Raw genomic sequence first — 10,565 nt, forward strand, 5'->3', positions numbered from 1 at the left:
TGTTATAGCCTAAATACATCTCAGCACCATCTTATTTTCCAAGTGTGTGTGGGGTACCTCATCTGAAAGGTGGGGTGTCTACTGCCCCCATTCTCAAGACCATAGGTCAATTGCTACTAGATTTGCTGAAGCTAGTGTGAGTACAGTGCGTACTACTCTTGCCTTTATCACTGACTGAAGTACTGCTTTAGATATAGAGAAGAGTTCCACATGCGCAATCCTACAATCTATCATAATGATGGATGGAAAGGATACCACGCCAAGGATTAATCTGTGTATTTTGAATTTCTCCAGAAGTTCTCATATGTGTCTCAGACATGGGAGGCAGAGGCTATGGGATATCTCGACTCTTAAAGATACAAAGAAGTGATCTCAGTTCCCCAGGTTCCATTTAAAAGCTGGAACCAGATTGTGGCTTTCTGTCTGAAAAAAACTGTTATACTCATGACAAGAAAGGCCTGTCTTCTAATAATGCTGTTTTGTCCCAGCTTGTGAGAAATGATATAGAATTCAAAGAAGCAAGGGCGACCCACTGAGTGATCACACGATGTACTCCTCTGAAATAAACAAAGCAATAATTTTATTCCCACCAGCAGAGAAGACAGATCAAAGGAACGGTTATGCAGCATCCATTAGTTAGAGGAGGAGGAAGGAAGAAGTAGCATCTCTTGTAGTAAACCTTCCTAAAGGAAGTCAAACCTGTGCTGCTACAGGAACAAAGAGCTGGTGCAATTATTTGGTGCCACGGAACAAAGCACTGCATCAGATTCTCCCCTCCCTGCAAGGTTTCCATCTGATAAGTAACATCAAGATGAGAAATGAAGAGCTCCATGCACGTTCCTTTCTGGATAGCTATCCACATAAGACACTTTATCATATACACACCAATCCACATGGCATCTGCTTCTTGTGGTGCTTTCCCATATTGCTGTGGCATGTGTGTCATGCCAGCAGGGGGGCAAATATAGGAATCCTTCCAGCTTGATTAGTACCCCACTCAGAATGGAAACCAGAGTCTGTAGAGTTTTTATAATAAGCACTAAATTAACACATTTCAAACAGATACATTATAAATACAACAAGTACATGTTTTACTTTTTATTCCTGTGCTCAAAACCTGCTCCCAAAAACAAAGTAAACAATGACAGCCTCTTTTAGTGTAATAAACATAACAACAGTTTGGGGGAAACTGCATTTGTTGGGTTGGGTGGGAGCAGTGTCAAAGGCCTGTTTGGGCATTACTCATTAAAGAAGGAATCTCAACCCTATAAGAGTCATGAGCATATGATATACCTCCCCCATCCTCTCAATATGAGGAGAACACAAATTATTTAAGTTGTGTGTCATCTTATTTGTGCAGGGTTTCTCCTGGATGCCATAGCAGAAAACAACACTTCTTTTTGCAGATGGATCCAACAGGATGACAGGTTTTGCAAAATGCCATATGAAAATGAGCACAAGACAGTTTATATCAAATTTACAGCAATTTCTTTTCATGGTGAGGAGACTGAAAAGACATGCCAAAGTCTGAGCCTCTTCTCAGACTGAGATTTCTTCCTGGTAAGAAAGTCTGAACATGAAATAGGCCTAAGAAGGAAAATGAAGGGCAGGGAAGGAGCTTAGTTTTATTCCAGTTTATAAGCATCCATGTGATGACACTGAATACATGGGGATATTACTACTGTACTTGCAATATACAAATATATTTGTAATGTTTTACAAAACTACTCAAAAGACAAGTCTTTTTATGCCAGCAGGTACATGTGTTCCAGTACTATGAAATGTCATTTTTGGGATTTCAGCTCCCAGAACCCCCAGTTAGCCTTGCCACTAGAGATGTCTGGAAGCAGTAGTTCAGACTTCATCAGGTTCTTTTAATCAGAATATTCACTGTCAAAAAATAATGGGCAATAGGCTGTAGTCTTATGCTGCAATGGTGTTTTACAGGCAGGCGAGTGATTATCAAAAAGACTGAGCCATCTCATCTGGTTTGGGGATGCAGAGCCTTCCGGAGAGGAGCGTGCCCAGAAACAACAATTTTTTGTACTGGGAAGATTCTCCCCCCTTTTAATTCCAGACATCTCTTGTAGATTAGCTACATACTGTTTGCTTTCCTGAGACTGGAGCGCAAGTTTGCCTTTCTCTGCTTTTCCATGTCTGGCCCACCGCATTCTTTTCTCACTGACAACAGAAGTTCCCAAATTCGGCTCCCCTGTATCCCTACAATGATGCTGGGGCTTCTCTGACTTAGAAAACCCTTTTCTGGTTATGTTTTGCTTCCTACTAGCATAGGCAGACTTCAAACAGTTCCCTCCTTTCTTAGAGGAATAAATTTTTTTCCTTTGACTACTTATTTTTGGTTTCCCTCCTTTGACGCTGATGCTTCTACCTTTACTTTGCATCTTCTTATCTGTGGCCAGATTTTCATTTTTTTGCTCACTTGCCTTGTTTTGCATGAACGCACTGTCATTCTTGTGCAGCTGTGAAGGTCTCACAATATTAAGCCCCTTCAGCCGGTTGTTTCTCTTGATTACTTTCCTCACTGGTGTGTCTTGACATAATTCTTGTGTAAGTAGCCAGTATCCCTGCTGGCTGGCTGTAGTAATGGCTGCACCAAAGCCACAGGCAGAAAGAGTATTGTCAGCATCCTGGCCTCTGGCTAGGAGACAGCTCGCCTCTTGCTGTTGTATGTCAACATGTTCCTTGCCCTCTGAGCCAGGAACTGTAGAAAAGACCTTGATTCCAGGAGGAGTACTTAAGACATTGTCCTGGGGATTGTAAGGAAATTGGGTCGACAGCATATCTGGAGAAGTCTGGGAACTATTTTCCTTCACATGGCAGAGTGCTCTGGGAGTAGAAATGAAAGCTTGCAATTCTGCTAAAAGACTGGGGATCTGCACATGGCCTAAGAGTTCACAGAGCTTCACATACTGCTCATTCTGCTGAACTGTTAATTGTTCCAGACTCATTTTTAGTAACTGCAAGTCAGACTTCAGATCAGAGATTTCTGTGTCCTTCTATGGAAAGTAATCACAAAAGCAGAATTGTTAGGCAACATACATGCATGTAAAAAGTAGAACTGCCATGGCTTTGATCTAGAAGTCATAGTGAACTAGTCTTGAATTATTGAGCTTTCCTCTCAAACCTCAGGTACTTTACATATTTTATGGGGGATAAAGGGGAAATCACAAGGGTATGGGAAGATGTTATACACTGATGCAAAATATATAGGAAACTCACACAAATGTTATATTTTGCTATGACAGCACGACTGAAAGCCAAGGCAAGGAGCACCTTCCAAATATATAAATTAAATGAACACATGTCAAAACAATCCATTTCATGTTCTTCTCATTTCACAGTACAGTATAGACATTTCCCCCCTATAAGGTGCTATCTCCATGTACAGAAATTTCAATGTCTGAAAAATATTGCAGCATTTGATTTGTTTTAACTACCAAAAATAGTTAGACAGGTTCATATACGGCATTGTTTATAAGCAACCTGCATACTGTATGCTGGCCTATTTCTGCCTGTTTGAAGCAGGATGTTTCCTTTTATCTGCAATACCTTCAGACAGAGAAGCGCTATCTTTCTTCTTGCTTTTCCATGTGCTCCAAATAAAGGGGGTGGGGGAGAGAGACAGCCATTAATTATCTCTATCCACTCCACAATCACTGCTCTATTCCTAGCCAGAGCATCTTCTACTCAGAAGTAATAATGACTCTGCTTTCCTAATTATTTCCTTTGTCATCAGGAAAATTGACCTGTCAGTTCTATGGAACATTGACCAGGATAAGAAAGACAGGAAGGGCTTGGTCAGCTTTTAATTTCTTCTTTATCAGTTACATTTAAACATCTAGTAAATAATGCATATATTGGTGAAACTTTGTGCTACCACAAACCTCTTCAAAGCCCATGAAAACATGCTGAACTGATGATAGTGATCTAAAGTGGTATTCATGTTCTTCATTTGTTTCTTTTATATCCATTCTATCCTTTACATTTGTTTATTCTGTTGATATTATTCAACTGCTGTTATACTGTTATAATATTTTTAACGATAACAATATTTTAACCTCAAATTCTAATTCTATTAGTTATGCCGATAAGAATGATACGAACAGCATAATGTTTGAAGGCGAATTACCACAAATTATGAAGGCAGTGGTAAACATTATCTGCTGTATGCAGAATCACACAACTCAGTGTGTGGTAAAGAACATCCATCCTACCTTTATAACTTGCAGCAATTTGCTGCAAATAGCTATAGCATTTGGATTACATCTGCATAAAATGACAGCTAGATTTTGACCATTCTAGTTTTATACACTGTAATATTTTACAATGAACATTTCCTTTCTAACATGTTGTGAGTTGTCTTGAATATTAACCCTAAAAGGTGACCTACAACTTCAGAAATAAGTAAATAGTATTCCTTCCACTGTTGTTTCTCTGACTGCTCTTGAAATAGCCCACTAATTGTTTATCTAGTCATTTCCAGCAGATCCTTGCTAATCCACATCACTTGTCAGAACATTGTCAGAATATCATATTGATATTCTAAGCATCATTAAGATATGCAAAATTAAAGGCAAGATGAGAGTGACAAAAGGCTTTGGGATAATGCTTTTGAGTGTCTCTCCTGTCCCCTTCTTTCATAAACTAGTTCTCTTCTCCTCTTAGAGAACCTCATGATGCAGGCAGTGGTTAAACTGCAGTGCTGTAGTCAAGCCTCCGCTCATGTCCTGAGTTTAACCTCAATGTTTCCACAGCTTGGAACACAAATGTGTTTGTGTGTGTGTATGTGTGTGTGTATTACCGAGCAAAGAAGAAGTGTTAGTTTTTCAGTGGTTTTTGAGCCTAACTTGAAGATATTTAAACTAAATAAATAAATAAATAATGGCAGGTGAGGGAGCAAATGCATATTTTTGCAATTTTCATAATTTATTCTGCTTGATTTTTACAAGTTTGAACCTATTGTGGTTTTTTGAATTCTGAATTTTGATTAGCAATGAATTGTGGTCCCTGATTAAACATTCTACTTAAAAGGTGATTGTTATTTTATAATGGGAAATGTATAATCTGTCTCTGAAGACAATCTGATAATTAGTCTCCATTTTCTTAAGAAGTGGAAGTGGAGAAGGAGTAACGTTCAGCTAAATAAAGAACAATTTCCGCACTTACATCTTGCATTCTTTTCTCCATTCTAAATAATGTTTGTTCCATTTCATGTCTCTCTTTCAGAGCATTCAGCACCAATCCATAATGAGACTGAGATGTTTCTTGCACTAGATAGAGAAATCAATGCAAATCACATTTACTCTATCACCCCTACATACAAATAAAATGTCGAGTTTCTCATGAACTGGAATGTTTTAGTGACAGAGCCATGAGGTTGGCATGGATTATTTCAAGATTCTATGTTCAATGCAACATTTAATACAAAGACCTGGAAAATACACACAGTGCTATTTGGGATGGCATTAAACTAACTGAAAAGTTTTCAAAGCTGTTCTGATAAGGGCTAATCCTATCTATCTGAGTGCAACTATTATTTAAAAAAAAACTTCTTATTCATACAGATGGCCAATATTTAGAAAAAAAAATCTTTTATGGACTATAACTGCCAGAATTATCTAGCCAGAGAAAGCTAGAATAAGCACTTCTTGATATTAACTTTCTACATGTCTTATATTCACATACATAAATTGTTTACCATTTATTCCTATTATCTTTGAGCCATGGAAAGTCATGCCAAAAGCTATAGTTTGGAAAATTCTACTTCTAGAGTCAGAGGAAAAATTGAATAGAACCCTAACTGTATCAAGCATTAATTTCTTTGTTACATATATATCCTGCCTTTCCTCCAATAAGCTTAAGGTACTGTACATCGTTCTCCTTTCTATTCTTTTCTCACAAGAACCCTGCATGGTAGGGCAAGACAGAGCAAGAGACTAGTCCAAGATTTACCCAGGGACTTTCATGGCTCCGTAGGGACTTGAACCTGGAACGAATTTCCAGTCCAAGACACTAAGTAACTAACATCCTACTCACTCTCTCACAGCTAGAGGAGATACAATGGGTAGCTCAGTAATACTTCAGAACAGAAAGGGACACGTCACTACCAGGCACAGCAGGAAAGCCTTTTCTCTCCCCATCACTAGCAAGCCTACAATAAAGTATGCAAAATAAGCCAACTAGGCGAGTATACTTAATTTGCACATGTATATCGGCCACTGAATTTCTCTTGGGTTAGCATGCTGCAGAACCTCTCTTTTCTTAATGGCAAAACTAACACATGCAGCTTGGGAGCATTTATAATTGGCTTCCACTGTACAAAAAAGGCACCTGCACAAGGAATACACTCAGGTGGATTGTGCTGCTTTCATTCTAAAAATATGACTGTACTCAAACAGTGCTCATCAAAACGTCCTCATCATTTTGGAGGAAAGTGACAAGTGGGGCACCACCGGGCTCTCTCCTGGGACTGATGTTGTTTCAGGTCTTTATATGTGACTTGAGTAAACGAATGAAAGGGATGCTTATGAAAACAGCAGATAAGCCTAAACTGAGAGACGTAGCTAACATTTCAGAAGACAGAATCAGGCCTCCAAATGACCTTAATAGAGAGGAAAACAGAATCAAAACAAACAAAACACACAAAATGATCAGCAGGGATAAGTGTGCAGTTACACATTCAGACTGGTAAAATTTGATGCATGAATACAACACGAGTAACATGTAGCTAGACAGCAGTACATCCAATGGTCTTAATAGACTATTGGATAATATGAGTCATCCCATGGGGAATGGGAAGCAAAAGCCATTCTAGATAGATAGCATTAACAGAGGTACAATGTGAGGGAAGTAACAGCATCACTCCATTCAACGTGGGTCTGACTCTACCTGGAGTACTGAGTCTAGTTTTGAGCATCAGAGTTCAAGAAAGGGATTGGCAAGTGGCAATGTGTCCAAAGGAGGGCAGTCAAGAGTCTGGAAACAAGGATCTGTGAGGGCTGTTTGAGGGAATTGGATATTTTTTAGCTGAAAGAAGAAAATTGTTATAATTGTATTTTTTATGATTTTATATATGTTATATTGATGTGCTTTTATCTATGTAAGCCGCCCCGAGTAGATGTCTAGAGGGGCGGAGTAAAAAATTTAATAAATAAACAAAAGACCGAGAAGTGATATAACATGATTCAGATAGCAGAAAAATCACCACACAGATGAAACTGGTTTTCTTTGTGCTGTTCCAGAGCAGGTTCTCCCAATGGTTTAAAAAGAAAGGCGATTGTGACAGCATGAGGAAGAGCTTTTTGACAACAAGCCTCCTTCAATGATGGTAGAGCCTCTTCCAGTGCAGGCTTTTAAGCAGATGGTGAATGATACTTCAGCTAGTATTTCCAGCATGGGCAAGGGTTGGACTTGATGGCCCTTATGGTTCCTTCCTGTTCTACAGTATAATTCTCTGATTCTGTGATTAGGAGGAATTTCCTAAAGGTAAGGTCTGTTTGACAGGTGGAATGGACAGCCACAGAAGGCGGTGATCTTTTCTCTGCTAGAGGCTTTTAAACAGAGCTTGGATGGACTTCAGCTGGGGATGTTTTAGCTATACTTCTCCCACATTGTTGGGGTTAGAGTAGATGATCCTTGGAGTATCTTCCAGCTTTACAATTCACTTATTATAATAAAAATAATAATGTGCTGTCAAGTCAACGGGAGAACTTGTGATTTGTCCCAAGTTCTCCCATTCTAGATATAAAGCACTCAGAAATGGTCCACCAGTTCGTCCACCTGGTGACACTCCGGGATTGTGCAGCTTGCCAAAGGTCACACAGGCTGGCTCTTCTCCCAAAAAGCACAGTGAGGAATCAAATCCTTGACTACTGTGCTTTTTGAGCTTTTCAGCTAGCTTCTATGACCATTTTATCCAAACATGTATTCTCTCTCTCCAAGTCCACAGCCCTCCCTGAAGCCTTGTCTTCAGCCTGCTGGAAATTTCCCCTCACCCACTTGCCCTTCCCTTTGGAAAAGTGTGCGGCATCAAGATGAATGTTATTTCTGATCAGCCAAGGGAAATAACACATGTATTCTTCCTTCCCTTCTTGCATCCCCAGTGAGGAGGATAAACAAATTCTCAAGCTCTGAGGGAGGAGTCTGAGATCTAAAGGCAAAAGTCAATGTCTTTTTCAGCACAGGAAGGCTGGAAATACTCCTCAGAGAAGTGGTGATATCAGGATAGAGGGAGGTGAAGAATCCAACCTTTTGACATCATCCATCTCCCTCTAGCCTTCCGACTCCCTCCTCCTGATCGAGATCTGTTTCAATCTGGTGTCCCACTTCCATCTGGTTTTCGGGCAGAGACAGCTTTGCCTGCTGTAGACAGCATTCTACATCAAGAACAGTGCCAGACTGAGTGCAAATTTGGACAAGGCACCCTCCCTGTTTGGTTGATTATGAACCATCTAGGATGTATAAGTTCCTTCTTGTTCTTTTGGACTTCCTGCTTGATCCCCTGGTATAGATGTGTTTTTCATGATGGTTCCAGGTTTTCCTGAGAGAACAATTTGTGAAAATGGTTTTGGAAGATTTGTGTTCAGCAACTTGGCTTTTGCCTTACTTACAGAATTGACTTGACAGCACACAGTTGTTATTATTATACAGCTTATTACCAATGCCCACAAGAAAGAATGTGGTAGATCCCTTCTGCTCATTTTTTTACTTATATGTCAGCAATTTCACACTTTAATAAAGCCCAATTATAATTATAATAGAGCCCTAAATAATTTTCCTAACCAACTATGTTTAGGCAGAACAGGTAAAGCTTTCCAAAATTTTGCAAAAGTCTATCTTCTGGCTCTTATTAAATGCAATATGACCTCTTGCTTATAGATCGTCACTGATTCTTTCACATAAGTCTGTTGGCATACTTGTGGGCATTACAGAATTCATAATTTCCTCAACTGAGTTGACTTTACCATTCTTTCCTAAAAGGTCACTGCTCCTGCACAATACCTGCACTCATGATTAAAATTGCCTTTTACATTATTACAACCCCAGCATTCTCATTATTAGTTTAGTATCTCTTGTATGACTCTCTCTCTCTCTCTCTCTCTTTATGTGTGTGTGTGTGTGTGTATTTGCCACAATTGCAGCTAATCATATTATTTTACCTTCATCAACCTTGCTCAAAAACTAGGCAACAAGTAAAAGTCTCATTAAAAACCTGGCTGCTATATCTAATGTGAGTTTCCTGGGGGAGAAATGGTTTAGTTCCTCCGGTGGAGTAGTTCTTATTAAAGGTTGATATATTACTTCACAGGCCTACATACTCAATACAGAATATAGACAATTTGGCTTCTTTCCTTTCCTATTCCAAAATACCACCTATGCTGAGTGACAGATTCTACACTAACAGCTTACATGTAGTTCACTTTAGACTTATTAGCTTAAGTGCTCTGCGACGTGTTGTGCCCTTGGTGGAGCCTTTAAATGTATCTGAACAAAATTCTGTCCACTTTCTCAGAGTATTGCATTTAAATGTCAGGCCTCATAAATTATCCTAGAGTCTTAATAGGAAGCTTGAATTTTTACTGTAATTCTCAACAATTTTCCTGGGGATGCCATCCAGTAAATATTGAGACCATTTATCCATCAAGGGGAAAAAAGTGTAGCAAAATATCTACCAGAGATGTAATGATTTTATATTCTTAATGTGTGTAGAACAGGGGTCAGGGAACTTTTTTACCTTTTACCCCGCAAAAAATTTATATATGCCGACATTACCCCCTTGATTCGAAAGGAAGGAAATCATACATTATTTGAATTAAAAATATTATTGAATCTACAGAGGCTGTGTACCGAACTAGCAGGATGCACCAAATTTGATAAAGCTGTGCACTATTTTTGCTGGAACACATTGCACTCCAGCCATGGTGTGGTATAGGGAGTAGTAAGGTGTCCAACATGCCTAGCAAGTTGCATTAATTTTTTGCTAGCTCGCAGAGGTGGCTGCCAGAGTGGTGCTAGCAATGACATGCTTGCTAGAAACAGCCAATGCAAAATTGGGAGGGGGGAGCTTTCCCTACCACTTTAATCATTCTATGTGTGGTGTGCAAAAAGGAACAAACCAGGCTAAAAGTCATGTCACCCACCCTGGTGCCACAGCCCAATATCAAAGGACCAGTGTGCTTTTTTTATCATAATCAATGGAAAACTCAGCAGTGGCCAGAGGATTGGAAAAGATCAGTCTACATACCAACCCCAAAGAAGGGAAGTGCCAAAGAATGCTCCAACTACCATACAACTGCACTCATTTCACATGCTAGCAAGGTTATGCTCAAAATCCTACAAGGCAGGCTTCAGCAGTATGTGGACCAAGAACTCCTACAAATACAAGCTGGATTTTGAAGGGGCAGAGGAACTAGAGACCAAATTGCTAACATGTGCTGATTATGGAGAAAGCCAGAGAGTTCCAGAAAAATATCTACTTCTGCTTCATTGACTATGCAAAAGCCTTTGACTGTGTGGACCACAGCAAACTATGGCAAGTCCTTAAA

At 39.5% G+C, this 10,565-nt stretch overlaps 1 protein-coding gene across 2 annotated transcripts in view; it reads right to left on the reverse strand.

Annotated features, from left to right (window-relative positions):
• Positions 1-558: 558 nt before the first annotated feature.
• The window catches only part of IHO1 (interactor of HORMAD1 1), a 46,767-nt gene continuing 36,760 nt past the window's right edge, over positions 559-10,565 (reverse strand). For both annotated transcript variants that reach the window (XM_020795371.3, XM_078388789.1), the window contains exons 7-8: positions 5,188-5,291; positions 559-3,017 (exon numbers count right to left, since the gene is read on the reverse strand). In XM_020795371.3, the coding sequence (XP_020651030.3) occupies positions 1,875-3,017; positions 5,188-5,291 (1,247 nt within the window). In that variant the 3' untranslated portion in view covers positions 559-1,874. The remainder of the gene's footprint in view (positions 3,018-5,187; positions 5,292-10,565) is intronic.

The sequence above is a fragment of the Pogona vitticeps genome, chromosome 2 (assembly GCF_051106095.1).
Source record: "Pogona vitticeps strain Pit_001003342236 chromosome 2, PviZW2.1, whole genome shotgun sequence".
In the NCBI taxonomy this organism is placed as follows: domain Eukaryota; kingdom Metazoa; phylum Chordata; class Lepidosauria; order Squamata; family Agamidae; genus Pogona; species Pogona vitticeps.